This window comes from Natrix helvetica (genome assembly GCF_964273705.1).
Source record: "Natrix helvetica genome assembly, chromosome: 3".
NCBI lineage: Eukaryota > Metazoa > Chordata > Lepidosauria > Squamata > Natricidae > Natrix > Natrix helvetica.
Genome location: NC_138549.1, coordinates 84,243,381 through 84,267,910, shown reverse-complemented (window position 1 = coordinate 84,267,910; position 24,530 = coordinate 84,243,381). Strand labels below are relative to the sequence as shown.

General features: G+C 35.9%; 1 protein-coding gene across 1 annotated transcript in view; it reads left to right on the top strand.

Moving 5' to 3' along the window:
* The first annotated feature begins 2,601 nt into the window (after nt 1-2,601).
* Nucleotides 2,602-24,530, top strand: part of ARHGAP29 (Rho GTPase activating protein 29) — a 48,235-nt gene continuing 26,306 nt past the window's right edge. Inside the window, exons 1-2 of the mRNA XM_081949156.1 lie at nt 2,602-2,830; nt 5,322-5,660. Coding sequence (XP_081805282.1) covers nt 5,402-5,660 — 259 coding nt within the window. The 5' untranslated portion in view covers nt 2,602-2,830; nt 5,322-5,401. The remainder of the gene's footprint in view (nt 2,831-5,321; nt 5,661-24,530) is intronic.

Here is a 24,530-nt window from a genome sequence, read left to right as displayed (position 1 = left end):
GTTCGCCTAGTTGCCTTCCAATCCCACCTTCGGCGCCTTGTTAGATTGGGTAATGAATAGGCACACACAGATAACAACAGCTCTTTATTAAGTACAAGTGAGAACAATCCAGCAAAGGTTGAGTCTGACAGCAGCCCTTTTATAGGGAGCTGTCAGACCCTTCGACCAATAGGATTAAAACCACTGTAGTTAGAGCAAATATCTAACACTGATGATTTAATCTTCATGGCAAAATAAAATGCTGAGTTTCAAATAATTTCTTGTAATATCTTTATAGCCAGGGTCAACTGTCCTTCTAAATAATTAAAATTGCATGTTAGTGTATTTAGATAGTCTGTTGTTTTGGTAGCTGTGCTGTAGAGGCTGTGTTGGAATAAGAGTATAACATTGGGGGCCCTATAGCCCTCCAGATGTTGCAAATCTAAATCCCCCAAAATCCTAGCCAGCATGGCTGATGATGACAGAGTTGAGATATGCTGCTCTATAATATCTAATTTTACCCATTCCTGATCTACAGGAGCTTTCTGAGTGTTGTCCGGGGGAAAAGTGGAACAGTTGAAGACATTTGCACCTTATCTGGAAGCAGCCAATTTTGGGTCCTTTCTCCAGTTGGATAGCATGATTTCCAGAGAACACCATTTTGATTGCACTTAATTCTGTCCTATGAATGATACATCTTTGTCTGTCAGCATAGTTTTCAAAATGATCCTTCCCACCTTAAGCTAATGCTAAGTAGGCCCCATACTTTAAGCCCATTCTTCTTGTGGGATTTAATAATTCTTCTCAGTAGCTGTGCCCATCTTGCAGAACAGCATACCCCCTTGAGATCTATGAACTCCAACCCTCCTCATTAAATCCTGCTCCTACTCCCACCACCCTGCTCTTTACTCTGACTTGTCAGCACAGCTACTTCTGAGCACAAATTTAGTATTCTTCTGAAGATAGGACACATGCTGAAGCAGAATTTTATTTTAATAAAAGCTTTAGATGTTGTAGATGCCTCTATGATGTTTGACAATAGTGATAGCAATAGCACTTAGACTTATATACCGCTTTACGGCACTCTCTAAGCGGTTTACAGAGTCAGCATCTTGCCCCCAACATGGGTTTTCATTTTACCGACCTCAGAAGGATGGAAGGCTGAGTCAACCTTGAACTGATGAGAATCAAACTGCTGGCAGTCGGCGGAATTAGCCTGCAATATTGCATTCGAATTGCTGGCAGAACCAAGCTCTCTTTCCTGGTTTAAATCAAACTTCTGTACAGCACAACACTTGTACTCTTTGAAGAGAGTCCTAATCCTGATTTTTTAAGTGGATTAAATAGATAAATCTTAATGCTAAACCTGTGCGCAAAGATCAAAAGTAGCATTCTTTCAAAAGACACGCTTGTGTCTTTCAAAACACAATATCTGTGTTTACAAGGACCCCTTCGAAAACAGTCTGACAGGTGCTTTGAAAAGAGCTGGTCAGACTTTGCAAAGGGAAACTCCTTTATGGAAAGCCAGATGGATGTCCTCTCTTTGGTACAAAATAGCCATGGACAAAGTAAGGAGAAGCAATATGTTCAGAAAAGTTCAGAGTGATAAATAGGAATTGGGGCAGATCCCAATCTCTGACCAAGTCAGCAACCACATGGTCAGTGAAGCATGTCAGATTGCAACCCAAACCCAAGACATTGTGACAGGGAAAGAAAGCAAAACGGACTCAGGATGACTTTAAGCTGCTTCAGATACCCGGCAGGGGATTAGTCAAAGCCAATGTCATGAGGCCATGAAAGACAAAATGTTATTAAGGGGCGTTTGTTCTCCAGTTAGGGAAAAGGGGGGATGAACGTGTGGCGCTTGAATGCCTTATTAATTCAAAATTTCTGATCTGCCACAAAGAAATCAGCCACGCATTAAAACGCAGGGTTGCAGTCCTAGAAAGATACTCGGCCTCTTCTGCAAAATTGACCATGGATGACAGAATATTTCTGGATTCGGGGGAGCCGTGGGGACATTGAACGAGCTAGCGGGTCAGCAGGGAAGATGTGTTCGACATTCTCCAAACGCTAAATAAATGGCTATACCACAATATTTTAATTTCCAAACGTGGGGAAGTGGGGGGCGGGGGGAGGAAGAGATGAAGTTTGAAGATGGTAAGCAAAAGTTTACCACATTAACACACACACACATTTATTTATTTATTTAAAGTTCATGCACCACAAAATGACCAGGGTGGTTTGCATCAGCCGCAGCGCCGAAACGTGCTCTCGCCGCCCAGGAGTTCGCATTACTGACGAGGAATGAACAAACCTCCCATCCCTCACCCCGACCCTCTGTGTTTTTGTTACTTATAACGCGGCAGCTTCTTTTTTTGGCCCGCGTACTGATAAGGATCCTGACAACCAAGGAACGGAAACGCCGCCGCTCTGAGATCCGCCAAGCATTTCTCTCTCGAAAACCGAAAAGCGTCTGACGCCCTCGCCCCCACCGTACCTGCTGCCTCTTTTGCAGAAAGCCACGCCCCGGGGGTGGTGGAAAATACCCAATGGGAGATGTCGTTTTGAGGCGAAAGCCACGCCCCGGGGCGGTGCAGCATGCAAGGGCGGGACTGGAGGGAGAGACAGAGAGACATTGGGGAGGGTAAGTGGTGGCGGCGGCGTTAGCCAGTCCGGCAAGGGCGTCGCGTGAAGGGAGGGTCGAGGAAAGGCTGAGTTCAATGGACGGAGGGGATGCAGCGGCTCCTGACGCTGCTTGCCTTGCCCGCAGTTCCGAAGGCGACGAGGCCGGTCCTTCCGAGCTGGCTATAGCCTCGTTCTCCCCGCCACGCCTCAGCCGGTCTATCGGGTAAGCAGAACCGAGTGGGCGCGTGGCTGCTGCTGGCGGTGGTGGTGGTAGTTGGAGCTCGCGAGTTCGCGAACGTGTTGCTGTCAACCCCGCGCGCCCCCACTCCCCTCCCAACAGTTCTTTTCAACGGCGCGCAGCAACGGCAGCGCAGACGGAGAGAAAGCCTGACGGGGAGCGGCTGGCTACCTTCTGGCCTCGCGAGTCGGGCGTCTGTCGCTTTTCAGACCGGCAAGCCGGTTTTGAGAACCTTCCGTCGCTGGTTTCGGGGATTGTTTTTAGCACCTTTCCCCGTTCTCCCCCTCTCCGTGTTAAAAAGGAAGGGGGCGTATTCCCCAGTCCCCTGTTTTTTCCGCCCTTGCCTATTGAGTTTACCTGATAAGTTCCCCTCGACCTCCCCTCGCCCCCTTTCCCCTTCCCCTCTCACCTCCCCTGTCTTGTTTGTAGCCCCAGCGTCCCCTTTCGGCTGTATTTAAATCCAGAGCTTGAACCCTCAGTGGGAGGAGAGGAAACGTGCGATTTGGCAGCTGACTGCACTTGCACGGGGTGGGTAAGGAGAATCTAGACGGCCTGCGGCGCCTGGGAGGGGGGGGGGCAAGAAAAAAGGGGTTGGTGTGGAAATGAATTTCGGAGGGTGAGCCTGTGTGTATGTGTGTGTGCGTGCGCCCGTACGCCCCGCGAGGAATGCCAGCTATTTCTTTGAAGGGGCGGGTGTGTAGCCAGGCGCCTCCTTTCCCTCGCTGAAACCGGGAGGGTTCACTCCTGGCTCCCTGCGTGTGTATTTGTCAACAACTATAACTCTTCGGCCGGTTTCCTTGCCTCCCTCATGCCTTTCGTTTGATCAAAAAGCCCAGATGTCCAATTCTCCCCTCTTTGTAAACCATACCGGGGTAGGTTCGTTGGTCTTAAGAAACTTTGGTGCCTTCTGAAATCTGCCTCCACTTCTGCTTTTCTCAAAACTGGGAAGTGAGCTTGTGGGTATGGCCAAGAGCCCCATCGGGAGGGACGCTAATTCTAAGGGAACACACAAGATAAATGGGTCCTATAAACAGATAAGACCTTATTACTTTGGAAGGAATGGAGGCTTCCCCCCCCCCCTCCGCGGTAGTTGTGTTTTTGGATGATGAAATAGAAGAGGGATTTCCCCCCTCTCTCCCATAACATACAGATCAGTGCCTTAGGGCCCTAACAAGCTAAGGAAAGGATTTATACTATTAAAAAAAATAAAATTGTATTTTATGGTAGTTGCTGTCCTTGCTTGGATAATTGTAGAAAAAGGTTATCTAATATTGTGTAATGTAGGCATGAGCTGGACAGGAGATTCTAAAGCGTGTTTGTGTATCTTAAAAAGTTGTCTTTTATAATGAGGGTTGAGAGCAGGTTTCATTTAACAAGTATGAGAGGAAGCATTTTACATAGTTTAAAATGAGCTTGATTCTAAATAGGGCCTGCATATTTAGGATACAAAGCCACAAGAGCTGTCTGTGTTTAGCAAGTTTTGCTTGTCTCACTAGTAGTCATTATGTTTTAAAAGAGGGAAATAGTTAAGTGGAAGGATAAGATTGCAGAATATTATTCTGGTTCTGAAAACACACATAGGAAGTTAAGAGTTTTTTCACAATATAGTTTAAAGAGAGCTCCTATCTACCATCATAAAATTCAGTGCATCAGGATATGATGTTGACATTCCATTTTTTTCCATATATTAGGGTATGATATCGTGCATATGCCTAAGATTAAAGAAGTGTAAAAGGTTCAGAGAATTTTTATTTTTTCAGAGAATGCAAATTTACATGTTTAAGTATTATCTAGAAAGTATTTGAAATTTCTAATTAAACCTTTCTCTATATTATATATCCCCTAAATATTTTAACTGAATTGTAATTTAAAATACTATCATCTTCATAAAACTGAGAAAGTGGCATATTGAATAATTATACTTGCATTTAATTTGTTACTTTTTTATAACTCAAACTGAATGGCTTAAAATAGGATTTGTAAATAGCTATATAGTAAAAACAAAAAAATCTATTATTATAATGTGTCTTAAATTCTATTTATAAGTTTGAAGGTGTTTGTAGGAGTGAATTGAATTGAATAGAATCACATTGGAAATGGGAGAAATCATGGTTTAAATATTTATAATTTTTTCTTTCATGAAACCTACAATGTTGGGCTTTTGCAGGTGCTTCAAGTTACCACATGAATGAGAATTTCTTAAACTTTCAGATATGCTTTTTAAAATTGTAATTTTAGAAATATTTACACTTAGATGTGGAAATAGGTTTAAAATGACTTTATAAGAGTGTAAGTTGGATATTAACAATTTTGTCAAAAATTTAAATGGTACCATTCATCTTGAACTGAAAAATATTTTCCAATATTGGAAAAAGTTTATCAATAATGCAGCCTTTGAATAATGTTCAAAATCATTTTTATTTGTATTTTGATTTTTATAGCTGGCTCAAGTTTGTTTTTGTTTTTCTTTTCTCAGATCTCTGTTGCTTGGCAGATGGACTCTAAGTACCACTGAATGTTAACTCTGGAAATTTCAAAAGCTCTGCAGTAGCTGGGATGTTGCGACAGAACGGTGACAGCAACAAGCGTGGTTTAGGATTAACTAAACTGTCTACCTCCAATTTCTTCCCCATCTCTAATACAGGAAACTGGGGGATGGGGCGCAATATCAAAAGTAGTTCTCTGAACAGCATTAGCTCAAACTTTGATGGCTATGACAGCATGATTGTGGATCCAGACTATATCATGCAGCTGGTGAACGATGTCAGAAAATTTGCGGATGTTTTACTGAATTTGAGAGAAGCCGTTACTTCAGGTGTGTCAGATGCTTCTTGGTAACTTCATATTTTATATGTGTACTTGTAGCAAAGTATTTAGTAAAATATGACTCTAGGAATGTTAAGGTGGAATAGTGGTAAACTTCTCTTGGGTATGTTTGTAATTTACAGGAAATTGTGGCTTTTACTTTGCTAACTTCCTGTGTGAAACATTGCATAGGAACTGAAAGTCAGCAATGAAGGTTTTGATTTAAATGGATTTCTCATTGCTTCTTTAGCTTAGTAATACTTTCAAGTATGAATGGCTTTCCCTTGTTTTGACAGCTTTGACATTTTACTTGAACTTTCTTTCTTAAAATGAACTACCTTTTCAAATCAAAATTGGATAAGACATTTTTGCCACTTAATGCCAGCATATATGGAAATAGCAAATGCCTTCTGTGTTTTCTTCTTAAGGAGAAGTAGCTTATTATTTTGCTACAGAGAAAGGAAGGATTTCGCACAGTTTGGGCATAATGCTACACTGTAGTTTAATAGCACTTACAGACTGGATTGTTGGGAAGATTTCTTTTTTAATTTTGAAAAATATACAATATTTATTGCCAGTAATTTCTATTATACGTAGTCTTCTTGTGTAAGCTGTAATAACGTATGTGTTAATTCACCTGTGGGTTCTGAAATAAAACAATAGTTTTCCTATCAAATGAGTCAAGAAAGCTGTTTAGTTAAATGCATTCTTACATGAAAAGATAAAAACAAGCTATTGAGGAATAAATCTCTGTCTCTCCCAATTGGTGAGGCTTTTGATTGAAATACCTTATATTCTTTGCAAAGTAATTAATGAATCTTTTAGACTGAGCAGTGTATGTACTGTGTTTCCTAAGAATAACTACTTTGTGCAGCATGACCTAACAGGGTTGTTGTGGGAAGAATAGAGGCAATTAGATATGTTTGCTGCTTTGTATTATATATAAAAAGCTCAGATAAAAATATAATAGATTTTCTGTAGTTTTGAGTTAACAATTAAATTGACTTTATTGATACAATTGTCAATAGACAAACAAATACAATCTTAAAATACATTTGCACATTAAGTTATAACCAATAGCTTTTAAACCTCAGTTGATGAGTTCAACTAACCAAGCAAATAAAATCCACATAATGGCTTCAAATGACAAATGATTCATATCACAGCATTTGATATCAATTCCATACTATACTTCTTGCTAGTTCTTGTCACTCTAGATTAGATGAACATTGATAACTGCATTTTTAAATTAAAATTTTAATTTGTACACCTTAAGCAACTTGATGGCACTATCCTTAAACATATTGTAGAGATTGTATATTAATGAAATAATTAATTGTTTCAGTGAATACAGAAGAACTGCTAACAAAAGTTCTAATAAGTTTTAACTCTGACTTCAGATACTATATTACTTTTTTGGGGGGCTTGTAACCAATAGACACCTTACAATTTGGGAAGATGTTGTATTTCAGAGAAAAAGTCTTCATGCTGAGTATGAATTTTCCCTAGAGAAAATAAGACCCTTTGGGCAAATCTGAATATTGCATAAATATTATGCAAGACTTCTATGTATTACATTCCATGAAGTTTTGGATTTTGAATGGTTTTGATTATGATCCTATATACTCAGATCAATAAAAATCCCCATAAAAGATACATTAGTACAAAAGATTATCTTCTGGATCTACTAATGTCAAAAAGTCAACAATATAATGATACATGAAATAATTTGAAGGCGGTTTTGTGCTAATACTGATGTAGTAAGATGAGATTGAGTTGCAATTAGCGATTTCTCCTTCATACTATGTAGTTGCAAAAATTAATTCAAATGATTTAGTTTGAATACCATTAAATATAACAAAAATGTTTGTTTGAAATCTTGATTTTTGGTAGACTTATTTCAGATAAACTACACTAAATATTAAGCATAATTTGGTGTTATGGATAGTATGAGAAGTTACAATTAAACAAAAACAGAAGCAAACATTTCTGAGCATATCATTATGAGCTGCGGTGGTGCAGTGGTTAGAGTGCAGTACTACTGCTGCTGCCTGCCAGTTGCCTGCAATTTGGCAGTTCAAATCTCATCAGGCTCAAGATTGACTCAGCCTTCCATCCTTCTGAGATGGGTAAAATGAGGACCCAAATTTTTAGGGGCAATATGCTGATTCTATAAACTGCTTAGAGAGGGCTATAAAGCACTGTAAAGCAGTATATAAGTCTTTAGTGCTATTGCTATTATAGTAAACAAGAAAATGGGAGTGTGCAAAGATAAAGAAAAATGCTTGTTATTTAATATAGATGCTAAGGAGTTGGATGTTCTATTCCCCCTCCCCACCTGAAAGGAATTCTGTTCCAACTGCCAGTTGCCTTATGTGGGTGTGGCCAGCGCGTGACTCATCCGGCCTGTGGGCTGGGAGCTATGTGTCACTCTATCAGGCCCAATCACATAGTTTCATAGCAAAGCAGGGGTATCCAGCTAGTTTAATACAGTATAGATTTCTCCAATTGGATCCCTCTGAATACTTTAGACTACAGCTACTATTGTTGTCACAATTAAAAAGTTACTAGACATGTAATAACAGTCTCTTCCTAATTTGTAAATTTTGTTTGTGGTTGGATATACTTTTTTAATCTTATTGTGCAGTGCCATTTTTAAAAAATAAAATGCAAAAAAATTCCCTAAAGCTATGCATTTTGAACTGAGAATTGCATTGTAAAATCTACTATTAATGGAAGTGTAGGAAAAAACTACTTTGGTAGATTCGCCTATTTTGTGCTTACACTCAAATATATAAGATGATACTAGCATTCTTATGTAGTTGATTTTGGTAACTTTGTTTTGTTTAATGATGGCTGCCTATACTTTAAAAGTATAAAGACATTTAATGGAACACTCAGTGCCTTTTGAATCACTAAACAAAAAATAGCCAACATGATATGTATTCAAATTAGAATTTACTATATAATGGAAACAATTGCTTTAATAAAGCAAATAAAAGAATGATCAGTTTGTGAGAGTGTTTTTGGTGGGTTCATGAATAGCGATATTTTTTCAGGCTTGAAAAACTAATTTGGAATTTGTGTTTCCAATTTTTTTTCTCAGGGAGCTCAAATCACTTCTGCAGTTTGATGGTTTTATAAAGTATATTTAACATGGAATATATTACTTTATCTGACTCCACTTAGAAAAATTCATAAGTAAACTAAGAATTCAACATTGCTTTCTTTTGTCCAAGTGGATTCTTTGGCTGGTGCATATCAGTGGTGCTACCTGTTAGGATCCTGATTCAAATGTGATATAGGTGGAAAAACAATGTTACTATGTCTTTAACTATTCAGTTTGAAATTAAAAAAACATTTTAGTGAAACAATAAAATATTAGCATGTTTTTAATTTTAATATATGAAGCAAGTTAAAAATCTTATACTGTATAAGCCATTCAGATTGCCTCAAAGCACGAGAGAGGTGGCATATAAATTTAATACAAAAAAGTGATTTCTTGGTATAGCCTAATTACTACTGAACATACAACGAATCAAATGAATGTATTTGATAACTAGCATATTTCTCCTAGTATTGTCTTTATGTTTAGCTATATTAATATCATCTGCTAAAAAAGAAAAATACTGATAAATGATATTTTATTTTTCATTTGATTCAATATTACCATAATCAATTTTCATAGCACTAATGTATTTTGTTGGAGATGAGCCTATTTTAGCCTGGTGATAGCTACAAGTAGGATTACCTTTCTCTGTAATTCACTCACTCATATTCATGGAGAATGGAAAAACATTCATTCTTCCATTCATTTGTTCTATAGATTGGAGGCTAGTTTGCCCACCTGTATTCTAAGTGAATAAAATGTTTTTGGACCTCTGGGAGCTATCAGATACATTATTGTGAAATGAGCAGTATGTAAGATCACAAGTACTCACACATGTCACCCAATTTTAAAAATATGCATGGGGGGCTGAGAAAAACATCAATGCAAAATAGTATTTTATGCCAAGACACAGAAAGTTGCATTTTCCCAAAACACATTAAAATAACAAAAGGCACATACATACACAGCATATGCAGACAATCTTTGTACATGATAATCCCTCAAATATTGCTTTAAAGCATGCCAAATTTAAAGTCAGGTGAAGCAGGGAATTTATTGGCTGCCAAGATTCTTACCTAATAGCAACAATCTACATGTGAATCCAGGACGTTTTTACTGTTGATCTTAACTGTCAGAAATTCTAAGACTAAGAAAATCTCAGTATATAAACTTTTCTGTGTATGTAATTCTGATTAGAATAAACAGCAAGGAATTACCTATTTCAAAATGATGTTAGTCTATATCTTGTAGTGGGATTCTGGTACTGTGGTTTGAAAATTTGAAATGTGATAATAAAATATTGCTGGCTACCAAAGATAATATTTGTGTCCTAACCCCAGCAAATCTTTTTGATTTCTGTGTGTGGGATTATCTATGCTATTACACAATTAGATTAAAAATCACTTTGTATGATCCACGTTCAGATATTTAAACAACTATAACACAGTCATATCACAAAATTGTAAAAAAAAATAATGTGCAGTATTGCAGTGGGTCAGTAAATGTACTGTATACAAAAACAAAATCCTGTAAATGAAATGCAGTGTATATGTAATGTAGATAATAATCTGTACTTCTTTGTGAAGTCTATCCATCTGATTTAAAAATATGACCATATCCCCTCCCCACCACATATTTTGCATTCCTTCAGAACAAATGTTCACTTGTTGCTATAGTGTCAAAATCAACAGTTAGTTAGGGGTATGTTTCTTGAGCAAGTTCATAGAGTGTTCAAATCAAATTCTGTGAAGGAAGTTTAATTTTTCCTGAATTTAAAATAGCTTGCTGATCAGAAAAATACATATTTTAAATCAAACTTAACTGTTTCTGATTTTACAATGGACCAAATGATGGTGATATTGGTTTTCTCCTTCTGTTATGAATGAAGTAGCATTGAACATCACTTATATTACAATTCCAAAGAATGTCAATAATGTTGCTTTTTTGAGCAAAACATTATATGCAGAGCATTCCAAATATTGTTGATTCTTCTCCCACCCTCAAGATTACAAGATTCACTGTCTTGTAATGACAGTGTACTACAAATGCACTGTCTACACTTGAAAATACTGAAAAAGTTGAAACTTGACATATCTCTGACTCATGGAAGAAAGGAATCTACTCCCAAGAAACTGGGTGAAGCTGTAAATAAGAAACTAATATGATGAAACCTACCATATATTTCCCTCATATTTATAGCTGGTGTTAATTTACCTTATTATATTAGGCAAAAGAACATTTTGAATAGTCTTAAGATGCAGTTAAATTGCCATGTCATTGTGAGACCATTCAGAGTTTAAAGAAAAAGGTATCAATATATTTTAAACAGAAACGATAAGCTCTTTAAATCTCAAAAATTTCAAACTAGAAATTAATTAATTAATACTTCCCACAGAGTAAGTTATCATATTGTTTTGGCAAGAGAAGCACACAAAATAGCTTGAAATCTTGTAGAGGTGACATTGCTGAATGCCTGTTGGATGAAAAGAAATAATGAAAAAAAAATAATCGAACTAATTGATTTAAATCTAGTCTGCCTTACAAATGGAAGAACCTGCAGCTATGGTTGGACTTGCCATTTGGCTTGTATTTATCTGGCATCTGCACAAATTAATAATCGGAGAAGATATTTTATATGAATACTTGCAACAAGCAAAATGGTGCTAATGTATTCCAAGACTTGAATAACTTTTTGAATCCCACCATTTATCCTGGAAAAACTCAAGGCAGTGGCTGCATACTGTACTAGTGATCATTGTATTTTTCATCACCATTTATTTGTGCAGGGGGGGAAAAGCCAATTTCATTTTTAAAAGGCCTTGATGAAGCAGTAAAAATTATTAATTTTATTAAATCTTGACCCTTGAGTGTGTGTTTTCTTTTTAATATTGTATGTGGTGGAAGGAAAGTACATATCGAGTGCTTCTGCTGCACACCAAAGTACAGTGCTTACCCTGAGAAAAAGCACATGTATTTTGCATTGTGATGTTTTTTAATGAAGCATTTTTAATTGAAACTGCCAAACTGTGATTATTCAGACTTGGTATTTGACAAACATTTTCTCAAAAGAGGTTTGTCTCTTAAAGGAAAATAACGGTATTTAAAATTTGAAATTTCAAGTGAAAATTAGAATTCACAAAAACTTGTATTGGCCACTATGAATTTAACAGCTCCCCAACATTTTAAGACCATTCTGATGACATCAGTGGTGGTATTTTTTTCGGTATGATATAATGAAATGGGTGGACATTTGGAAGATCAGTGAAACAATGTTTTTCAGATGACCAATGAATGATGTTACAGAAATATGCATGGATAAAAGATCCATTTAAGCACATAATAAACCAATGGATTTTAATGCAACAGACTATGAAAAGTTCATTAATATAATTTCATATTCCACATTACAACTAACCTTTAAGAAACATTTGTCATTTGTCGACTTTTAGTATAGTACCAGAGAACAATATTCAGTTACCTAAAAAATATCCAGTTACCTGTTAAAATAATCTTTTTTCCAACTGCATATCTCCGTAAGACCAAACTTTTTCATAAATTTCAACCAAAACAACATATAACCACAGATTGAATATAGAAGATATGATAATCCAGTTGCTTTCTATTAAGCTAGACATTAAAGAGATTTACAAAAATGTAAAACAATGCCAGTCTTCTCACAATTTTGGGTGAAGGGAAATAGAGTTACTTTAAATTAAAAATGATTTATGTTAACACACAATAAATTAATTATTACTTTTAAATGAATAAATATTTCAACAATTTCTCACTTTTGTTAGCCCCATCAACCATACAGAGTAGATCAAAAATAAACTCTGAGCATATCTGCCACTTGTTTTAGATTTAAATCATGTTTTCCACTTTATTTTGATAATGAATCTCGCTATCTCTTCCTTACTCTCTACACATTTAATTTCTAATACAGTATATATTGATAGATGTAGCCCACATAAACAAAAACTGTTTGCGTTCCTCAATAATTTGAAAGAATGTAAAGGGGCCCTGAAAGCAAAAAGTTTAAGAACCACTGCCAAATAGTATTTTATTCAGAAACCAAAGTGAACCTTGCTCCCTAAAGAACACTTTTGTGCCGTAATTCCTAACATAATAGTTGAAACACAATAATCATTTCCTAATAATAGCACAGTTTTTAAATCTAGATTTTTAATGGCAGAACTGTGGATTATATTTCCAAATGTGGCTAGGTTAGATGAGACTGATTTTAAGACTTGGGGGGGGGAAATGTTTGACATAATAAAGGATAGAGCTTTTTGCTGTTTTCTTCCAGTTTTTGGTTTAAAAAAATGCCCTTTGGCTAAAATGCGTTCATTTAACAGTTGCCATTGACATGGTCATGAGGTTACCTACCGTACTTAATGACCACCATAAGTTATAATCATAATTCAGGGTTCAATTATGGTGGTAATTTTAGGATTGCCTGTTCTGTTGTAGAGTTCTAAAGCTTTGCTCCAGAATTTTTTTAATTTACTTTTTAATTTTATAGTTATGAATCCTAGATTCATCTTTCATTGGTATGCTTTTAGCAATGTAACAATTGCTTTTAGCAGTATAACAATTCAAGCAATGCATAAAACAAACATATTAAACATTATTTTAAGCAAGAAATTTACAAGATTTGGCTACTAAACTTCATTTCTATTGACCTGTATATAAATGGTTATATGATTTCTAAAATATTTTTTTCCTTTGGAAAATAAACAGAATTTCTGATCAGCTCCATTTCAAGTGATATATGCAGTCTCTTGGATGGTTTATAGAATTTGATAGAGATATATAGCTGATTATTTCCTCCAGCTGAATGTACTAGTAGTATGATTGAAAATATTAGCACCTGCACCAGAGATATAGCAGAATATGAATAACCATTTTCATTATAAAATGTGTATATAGGTTAAAAATGTTATTTTCATTCAATACTTAAGTAAATATTTCAGCAATTGACATTTAAAGTAAAAGAAAGAATTAGAGAAGCAAAGTTTCATAAACATTTCCTGCAAGATCAGTCCACTTCCTGAATTTTTCTTTCTGACAATAACATATGTTTGTTTAAAAGTCTTAAGCAAGACTAAGGCAGGCTGTTGTGGTGTTCTACATAATTGCGAAGCAATGCTTTCTTTCTCATTGTCTTTACAAATAGTGATTTAAGATGGCTCAGCAGGTGGTAGCACTTGAGTGATCCTGTCTGGGCAGTACTTGGATGGGAGACCACAAGTGAATCCAAAGTTACACTGGGAAGTTAAAAAAGTCTCAGTATATAATACTTTTACATTACTGCCAAGAAAATACAGTATTTAGGTAGTCCTCAACTTATGGCTATAATGGAGAATGCCCATTATGGTCAAAAGACATGAAAACTGTAAAGCACTTCATGACTTAATTGATTTTATTATCTTTTTTGCGGTAGTTATTAAGTGTATCACCATGGTTGTTAAGCGCGTCTGGTCTTAACCAAAGTAAACTCCTTTTTCAGCAAAAATGGTATAAATTGAATCACTTGACTGCTGGATGTTACAAACAGCTGTAAATGCAGGGTGGTTGCCAACTGTCTGAAATGTGGTCATTTGACTGCAGGGGAGGGCAGCCATTGGAACTTTGGAATTGTGTTGTCAGCCAACAATCTATAGGACATCCTTAAAGTCATTAGGAATTGAACTTGACACATACGGAAGTTTGCCTTACCAAATTAAAGCTGAAATAATATACTATACATAATAGGAAAGACTAAATCATCCCAATATTTCATATCGTAAATTTCAGTCGTGGGTTTTCAGACTTCAAAATGCTTCCAAAGAAAATTTGGAAATGCAGCAATCTTTTGGAAATTTAGCAAATTTTCTAGAAGTGGAGAGCACAAACCCTGAATTGTAATCAAAATATTTATGTGTGGAGCTGGCAGAAAAATATTATTCAGTCTGACAGTCCAGCTTTCACAGCCATGTTACAACAGAAAAAACAATATACTTTGTAAATTCATAATACACGTGTTTTGTGCTTTGATATTTTGTCAAGGTTTGCCATAACCTTTTTCCTAACTGACAAGGATTTCTTTTCTTGGCTAATGTCACCAAAATTTTGAGTCTAGAAAGGTAGAGTTCGTTGCTATCTTAAATTTGTATCTTTTACTGGACTGATAATAAATTTTACTTCAAGAAGAGGTTCCTTAAATCTTAATTCAACAGCACCAAAAATACTAAAACGAAAAAATATTTAGAAAAATTGAAGTTAGTTAAAAAAGAGAAGACATATTGGCTATAGGTGTTTATGAGAAATGAGAATCCTTGAGAAATGATTATAAAATATTTGCACATTTAAACAAAAAAATTAAGTGCTTGTTGCTTGTGTGCACTTCAGTTCTTCCTCACAACTTACATATTTGCTTACTACTTAAGTACTTATTTCTTAAATACTCAGTTCCATTCTTCATCCCACTTCTGTTTTTCACTGCTTTTTCTTTTCTTCTTCTTTCTCATTGAGCATCTTAATCCCCCTTGACTCTTGTTTTTCCTCATTTTTCCCATTTCTTTATACTTCTGGATATATTTCAAATGTTGCTGATTTGTCAGTACTTGCTTTTACATAACATTTCCGTTGTTTTAATCACACATATATTTGGCAACAGAAGAAGCAAGTGTGGTCTTAGATACCGAGTTTATTACCAGAGCTTGTGACTAAACAGCTGAAATAATAAACATGAACATCAAAAAGAATTCAAACTTTATCATAAATTACTTTTCATTGATTCTTAAATCTATTTAATATTTATGTTAAATAAATATTACATTACCAATATTTATCTAGTATTTAAAATAGAGAGCTTCTCTTTTCAGTATTTAGTATAAAATAAATACAGTGCAAACAGCCAAAAATAATCACAATATGGGAACAGTAGATTTAAATTACTTTTGGGTTTTTATTTGAAAGAATTTTTCTTAAAGTTTTTACTAAACAACTGATCTTGAAGTAATAGGAACAATTATTTTGTCTTTGGGCTTAGGAGTAGAGATGAACATTCCTTGATTTCTCTGTTGATTTGTCTTTGAGGATGTAGCATCTGTAACTTAAGTGGAATTTCAGAAGTGACTTATAAAATAATGAGATGTTTTGTGTCTATACTTCTGACATTTTGGTCATTTTCCAATTCTTTATTTTTTAACTATTTTGTTTAATCTTTATTGCAATTCTGGCTTTCTTCCTTAACGAGTTTATTGTGTTCACTTAATTTCTTCAGTTCTTAGATTGCTTTTGAAAGAAGTTCTGTATCTTACATTTTAATGTTCTAAAGTAGTTTTGTACTCCATCTTATGTGTGCTGTTGTTTTACTATATAAGTGTATATACTTTTCTTTGAAGGTTAGAAATGAAACAGAAGAAATGCTTTGGAGATAATAATGATTTTGATATGTTGCAGTTTATGTGTATTGACCTGTCCAAGGTGCATTCATATTAATAACTTTGAGCCTTTGCTTGATGCATTAAATATTTAACAAAAAATGAATAATTTTAAAAAGTATATAATTTAGTCTGAAAAAAGAAGCATTTTACGGAATATATGCATTTTACATAAATGCATATATTCCGTAAAATGCTTCTTCTTTTTTTTTTTGCAACATCATCTCTGTGTATAGTTGAGATGAAGTATGTCCATTTGGAGCATTCAGATAGATAGAAATGGAAGATAATGAAAGTGATCACTGCAATAACAAATGAGGAATGTTGTAACTGTAAGAAAATTGAACTTTAGTTTGCAGATGAACACATCTGCTTATCCATTACTTATAGGATTGTGTTAATTTTGTGATGCTCATTAAATAATTTCAAAGTAAATGAGAATGTAGTGTACAGATCATCACTTGAGAAAGTAAGTCCTGGCACAAACATTTAGAACATTGGAAACTCTAGACCAGTGGTTCCCAAAGTGGGTGGTACCGCCCTCTGGGGGGCAGTGGGATGACTTAGGGGGTGCTAAGTGGCAAGAGGGGCAGCAGGGGGGCACTAAAAGGCAAGGGGGTAGCAGGGGGGCGCTAAGAGGCAAGGGGGGCAGCAGGGGGCGCTAAGAGGCAAGGGGGGCAGCAGGGGGCGCTAAGGGGGACAACCTGAAGGGGACAATCTCCCAGCGGCGTCTCAGGCACCTTTCTCTCTTGCCGCGCAAAGAAGCAAAGCCAAATTTGTTTATTTAACCTCCCACTCCAGCCTCCCCCACCCTACTGCATGAAGATCCCCGCACTTCCCATTTCTGCTGGAAGCACGCAGGCCATGTGAGCGAGCAGGCGCGTGAGGCCCCTTGATGGTTTGAGGCGAGCCGGGAGGTGCCAAACTGCGCCCAGTCATCCTCACTCCCTCGCGGCTAAGGGTGGGAGCACCTGAGATGCTGCTGGGAGAATGTCCCCTTCAGGTTGCAGGGACAGCAAATTTCAAGGGAAAACACAGCTGCTGGAATTGGTGCGCCTGCAACTTAATGCTCTCCAAGAACCCTGCATTACCAGGAGCAGCAGCAGCAGCAGGTGCCACTGCCACCCCTGGTGTCCAGCATCCTCCTCAGGAGCCTCGTGTTACGGCCGTTTGCGCATCTCTCCCGAACTTCTCTCGGAAGATGAAATGGCAGGCACCCCACTGGCAGATCCTCTGGGTGAAAGGCGAGTGAAGAGTGCAGTGACGGGAGAGGCTGGCCGTCCCCAAAGCTAGCTCTCAAGGAAGGAGACAGAGATGAGGCCCGAGGCTCACTTCCATTCTTCCTTCCTCCAAGAGCTGCAGGTGGCAGGGAAAACGAGGCTTCTTTGCCAGCTTCCCAGCTGGCAAAACAGAAATTTTCACCAATTGGAAGGTATGTGAGTGTGTGTGAGAGAGAGTGGGGGCGAGAGAGAGAGTGTGTAAGAGAGAATAAAAGGAAGGAAGAGGGAGAGAGAGAGAAAAAGAGAGACAAAGGGAGAAAGAGAAAGAAAGAAAAAGAGAAAGAAGGAAAGGGAAAGTAAGTGGGGGAGAGAGAGACAAGAAAGAAGGAACAAAGGAAGGAAGAGAAAGGAAGAAAAGAAAGAGAGACATACAAGAAAGAAAGAATGGAAGGAAGGAAGGAAAAGAAAGGAAAGAAAGAGAAAGAGAGATATAAAAAAGAAGGAAGGAAGGAAGGAAAAGAAGGAAGGAAGAAAGGAAGGAAGGAAGGAAAGAAGGAAAGAAAGAAAAAGAAAGAAAGAAAGAAAGAAAAAAGAGAACTTATGATCACAATTGAGCCCAACATTTTGGTTGCTAAGCAAGAGCATTGTTATTAACAAGTTTTATTGGTTTTTACAAATTTTTTCAAGGAAAAAGGGTTAAAAAGGGTATAAAATTTTTTGACAGCTACATCGTGCAGAGGAAAGCAGTCCCCCCAAATCTCACAACTTTTACAGAGAAAAATAGAAAAACATCAACATTTGAATAGATATTAGCAGTTTTGGGTTTAACACTAAGTCATCAATATATTTCAATCATTTTTTTGTATTACTTCCATAAAGGTACATTTTAACAACAATTGCAATAATGTTTCAAATCACTTTTGTGACCTGAGTCTTCTGGTTATTGCATCCTCCCCCCCGTCTACTGGCAGAGCCTCAGCACCTCCCTCCCTCATCTCTTGTGTACCATCCCCTATTTCATCTAGGAGAGCATTATGTTTTTTAGTGAAAGCCTCCGCTTCCACAACTGTGTTAATTCTAATTCTGCTGCCCTCCCAGAAAATCAGCATGCCTTCTGGCAATAAACACCTGAACCAGACCCCTTTATTATATAATTTTTTTGCTAAAGAGGAATATTTCTTCCTCTTATCTCTTACTTTCTTTGGAATCTGTTTAAGAATGGTTATTTCTTTATCAAGAGCATTTTTAAATGAGTTTCACCACATTTTACAAGTTGGCCACTCCCACATGGTCACATGACCGCCAAGCCATGCCCACAAAATAGGCCACACCTACAGAATAGGTTCTAAAAATTTTGAAACCCACCACTGGTATATGTGTATGTTTGTGAAGGAGAGAAAGAATAATTAAGGTCATTAATCTAAAGATGAAAAACTTTAGATAAAAGACAAAAGTGTTTATTATCCATTTTGGGTTTCTTACAAGAACATCTTTTTGTGTAAGTTTGTGATATCTTAATGATATCTGTTGCAATTTTGTACTTTGTGATAATACCTTACTGAGATTACTTCTTTCAATATCTACACAGGAATTACTAAGAACAGTGAAGTTGTTACTAAATTCTACTGAGTTTACTAAGTTACTAGTTACTAAGGTTCTTGTTAAATGACTATCAGACTTTGAAAACCTGGTATCACTGGATCATGTTCAACAATTTTGTTGAATTAACATTAACTAAAAAGGTTTTTAAATTGGGTGGGGGGCACTGGGGATCAGTTTGTAGCACCAAGGGGGGGGGGGTGGACTGAAAAAGTTTGGGAACCACTGCTCTAGACCATGGGTGTCAAACTCGCCGTGTCATGTTGCTGTCTTGTGACGTATCGCAACATTTTTTCCTTTCATGGAGTTGGATGGGCTTGGTCTGCACGTGTTGCATCTGGTCCGTGGGCCATCAGTTTGACACCCCTACCCTAAAACTTCTACATTTTATACTTATCTAGGAATTTTAAGGGCATTTTCTCTTTGATATTGGCTTGAAATGATAAGCTCATGGCTTATATCTTCAAAATTGGAATGACTCAAAATACAATACAAATGCTAGGTAAATTCAAATTGTGAATTAGAGCGAATGTATTTATTTATTTGATTGCTTTAGACTGATTCTGTGGCTATATTAGATGAAGCGATCTGATCTGTGAAGTGATCGGATTTAAGTTCATTATGAATTTTCTTAAACAATTTGATGGGAATGAATGCTGCTACAATATAACACTACTTTTAAATTTTGCTTCTTCAGTATGGGCAGAGGGAGGTCAGAAGCCCTCCATTTTTAAACAGTCAGAAAGACTGTTTTCTTCTTGGCAACAATCAGAAATTAAAACAGCCTAATTCCAAATTCCTGCATATAATCTTCTATAATGCAATATATTTCTCACAAAAGGGTATTGTTGCACTATCTGCAATTCTTATAACATTGCTCGCTGAAAAACAGTAGGGAAGATTAATGAATCTTTTGAATCTTTTCAAAACTGGGATTAATGACTACAAAACAGTGCTCCAGTCAATTTTGAGGGTGTGTCACTCAATTTTGACTGAGGTTAGAACACCTTGCTCAAATTGCAGAATGGGATGCCTTAAAGACTTTTGTAATATATTTATCAAAATGTTTTGTAATATTTTTATCAATTCTTTGTGTGCTTACAGAAATGTGTGTTGTGCTTCTGAGAAACTTAGCATTCACAGTGAAAAATGAAGTAACCAATTGTTCAAAGCTGGGACATGAAACTCCAATATATAGCGTATTCAGGTAGCATTAATGGAAGTAACATTTCTGGGAATTGTTGCATGGATTCTTGATAAGATAGATTTCAGTGTTGCATTTTGTTTTATACTGTTTAAAAATGTTGGAAATTGGAAAAAAATTCAGAAAAGCTTTTTTATATAAACAGTCTAGAATATTCTGAAGATTTAGGCACTGGTGATTGCAGATAGACTTAAAGCAAGAATGAAATGATGCACAGAATTAATTTACAGATTACTGCAGTTTGTTAGTCATAAAAAGGACTTGAATTATTTTTACTAAATGGAATAGTGAATTTTGAAAGCCTTCATCATATACAATTTAGTGTAAGATTTCCTTAGCTTAAAATGTTTCAAATATCTTTTCATTTGATCTGTAAATAGCAGCTTTGTTTTATTCATTTTTTTTATAGTTACAATCAATTGAGTGGCATTGTGGCGTAGAGGTGGAGCTCTTAACTCAGAATCAGGAGGCTCTGAGTTCAAACCTAGGTAGCAGCAGATATTTCTCTCTTTGGGCACAATGAGTAATTGTCTGCTGTGAACTTCATATAGGCATCAGGAAGAGCACCTGCCTAGTAAACACTCGAGCTCTGTTCAGTCACCCCCGACTCTACTTCAATGCATTACAGGATTACAGAGTTGTTAAAGAAAAAAATAGTTGCAATCAATTGTTATTTTTAAAACATTAAAACACTTAATTCAATTAGAATCAAAATCAGTGGTGGGATTCAATTTTTTTTACTACCGGTTCTGTGGGCGTGGCTTGGTGGGCGTGGCAGGGGAAGGATACTGTAAAATCTCCATTCCATCCCCACTCCAGGGGAAGGAAAATCCCCATTTTCTCCCAATCAGCTGGGACTCAGGAGGCAGAGAATAGATCCGGGCAGTGCCAGTCAGAGGTGGTATTTACCAGTTCTCTGAACTACTCAAAATTTCTCCTACCGATTCTCCAGAACTGGGCAGAACCTACTGAATACCACGTCTAGATCAAAGCATTATTAAATACTAATACAGGAATATTTAGCATTTGATAAAATGGATAGTAAAATAAAGCATCTGCATATTTTAAAAGCCAAATATTAAACTTGCTTTCATTATTAAGGTTAATAAATAAATTCAATTATTTGAATTTCATAAATAGCACCTAACAAAAGAAGATCCTGCTTATACAACTTGAATACTTTTCTCACTTGCATGTAATGTAATGTCAGGTCATTGTTTTGAAACTAGTAAACTTGAACATATTTTAGCAGCTGTGTGACCAGATTCTGTGTTTGAGTGATTAATAAAAATTAAAGACTAATAGAAATTAATGCATATGTGGTAAAAATGCCATTCAGAAATTATATGTTTTAAATTAGAAAATAGGTAAATTATATTGTTCACAAAAATAGAAGGATAGACAAGAGGAAAACAAACTTGGACATCTATGGATGGAGCTGATAAAAAAGCAGTGAATATTTCTTGACAGGTTTTTAATATGATCCATTTGCATTTGATAATCCTTATAAAGTGAAGTTGAGATGCTTTTCTTCTAAAATAAAGTCAGAAAGCCAATTCAAAGATTGATACATGAAACAATTCATTAAGACATGTGGGATTGATGACCGATCCTTTCAAACAAGAACAAATATGATCTTTGAGAGAGACATTATTATATCTGCCCTCTAGATTTGTAGATAGATTTTTATTATGTCTAGCATGGAAAAAACTATTATTTGTGGAATAGACAGAATGTTAGTAAAGTAGCAGCCTAATACAAATAATTTTTTGAGAAGAGCCTAATACAGATTGTTTTCTGAGAAGAAGAAATAGTATGGGTCAAACTTCTCTCTGCAGGTTGGAATTGGTATATTTCTGCTTTATTCCAGTGACATTTTGTACAATTAAACACTGAGCGAAAAGCTACAATAATTTAAAGCTCTCCCTATGTTATTTTTCTCTGAGGAAGTTAACTTGCCCATAAGCAGCAGAGAGATTTCCAGTATCTTAATATATAAAATCATACAATGCCTCTATAGAAGGGAAACCTGTTTTGAATTTGTGGAAATATTTAGAATACAAGTGAAATAAAACATCGCTCTTACAAATTTTGTGTTGGCAATATCTAATGCTCTTAAGTCTTTATAACAGACAGACTTCTGCACCATAAAGCATTAGGCTTAGGACCTTTGCCTTAAAGAGCTTTACTGGTGCAGGACCTTGCAAACTAAGGTAATGTTGGTAGATTTTGTATGTACGTGATTTGTTAGTTTATTTAATCCAGACCAATAATTAAAATACATCAAACAGCGGACATAAAACACACATTTAGAGAGCATATGAGTGGAATGAGTATATAGGACAGGCCTGAAACAATTAGGAACAACTATTATTAGCCTTCTAATAATTATTGATAACAATTTTGCAGTCTTTTTAGAGGTAACTGAAAATTGGTCACAAAAACGGTACCCAAGGTAGTCTTTTATTACATTTTTCCATGTTGAAGATGATTGGAAGATAAATCCTAAAAATTTCACTTCCTTCACTTGCTTGATGATGGCACTCAATTTGCAGCTGAGAAAAATGAGTTAACAGTGGCTTATCACAAGCATAAGGTTTGCTTGATAGTTATTTTATGAATGAGGACACAGTTTCTTTAAGGAAAGTTGGTAGTAGTGAAGAAATTGGTATTGGTTATAAATATCTCAAGTGAATTAGAACATTAATAGATTATCATTCCAGTTGGTATTGCTGGTACATAGTTCATGTGGATTAGCTTTTATAATTGATTGTTGACTTTTGTTCTGGGCAATTATGATTAAAGCCTATAACTTAATTAATACTTTTTCATCTTTTTAAAGTGCCATAACACTTTAAAAAGATGAAAAATTTTAAAGGAGTTTAAAATCCTCTGCGTCAATTTTAATTGTTTGATGTGTTTTCAGTGCTGTTACTGGCTTTCATCCTATTCTGGTAAAAAATAATCGTTGCTTTAATGTTTTGCATATTAGAACAATGGAAGATTAAGTTCTCTTTTTCTGAATCCAGTTATAGAGACTGGATTGGATATTACTACTTTAGAGTAGGTCAGGATCATTTAAAGCAATATAAATCCTCCTTTGAAATAAACGATTGAGTAAAAAGTACTCATAGTGATATTCTAGGAAAGATGGAAGTGTGTTAAAATAGGAAAATATTAAATGAAGTGAGGATTAGGATATAGCAGGATTGCTATTGAAAAAATGTTGGTACCTGTTTGTACTGCTGCCATGTCTTAAATTTAAGCATAGGAGAGAACTTAATTTGAAAATTTTAAAATCCTTCAGTATCCAAGTGAACTATTATTTTATGAAATTAAGTATACATCTGTCTACTTAACTTGTTATTATATGAAATTAAATTGACATATGTGCGCTCTTCCTGTTAAACAGTGTGATCATCATTTTGATGATAGATTTTAGATATTTTGAATCCTATCTATAGATTATAAAAACATAGAAAACAATGAGAATATATTTTAGCATCTGCTACATTGTTAGAAATAAAGTTTTAGTAAAACAGATCATGTTCTTTCCTGTCTTTTGTGATATATAAATTAGTTACTGATTTACAGTAGGCCATGACGTGATTTTTAAGATACATCAGGGTGTCAAACTTGCGGCCTCACGTTTTCGTCGCACGACGTATCGTGACTTTATCCCCCTTCGCTAAAACGGGGGTGGGCATGGCCAGCACATGACACATGTGGCCCATGGGCTGCAAGTTTGATACCCCTGATATACATAGTGGGCTTGCATTCTATCAGAATTTGGATTGTTTTCAAAGATTCCACTTAATATTAAAATAGTCCAAACACCTAAATGAATTGTCCTGTATATTTCAATTTCAGAAAAAGCAAATAGGGCAAAAGAGTAATATTGTTTCTTTCCAGAGCTGAACACCAGGCTTTAGGATTATTTAAAAGTACTTGATTGGCCACTTCTGGGGATAAAACGTTCTGTTTGTTCATACATTTACTTTTACTGACTAACAGCTTGCTGATTTCTTTCTGGTCAAGCTCACATTTTGAGTGCAGCTCTTAGATCACAGAATGTTGCCTGTTAAAGGTATAAATTAATCTAGGTGAAGAAATAGAAGTCTTTAATTCTCTTTCATTTATTTAAAATAAAATTGATTCCATTTGAATATATTTTTGCTGAATGATTATAACTAAAAATGTTTTTAATTTGGAGGAGAGAGAAAATCCATAGTGGAACATCTGATATTTTCCAGACTTTCAGAAACTATGGCACACAGTGGATAGACAAGTTCTTTGTTTCCGCACTTTTTGAAGTTTTAAC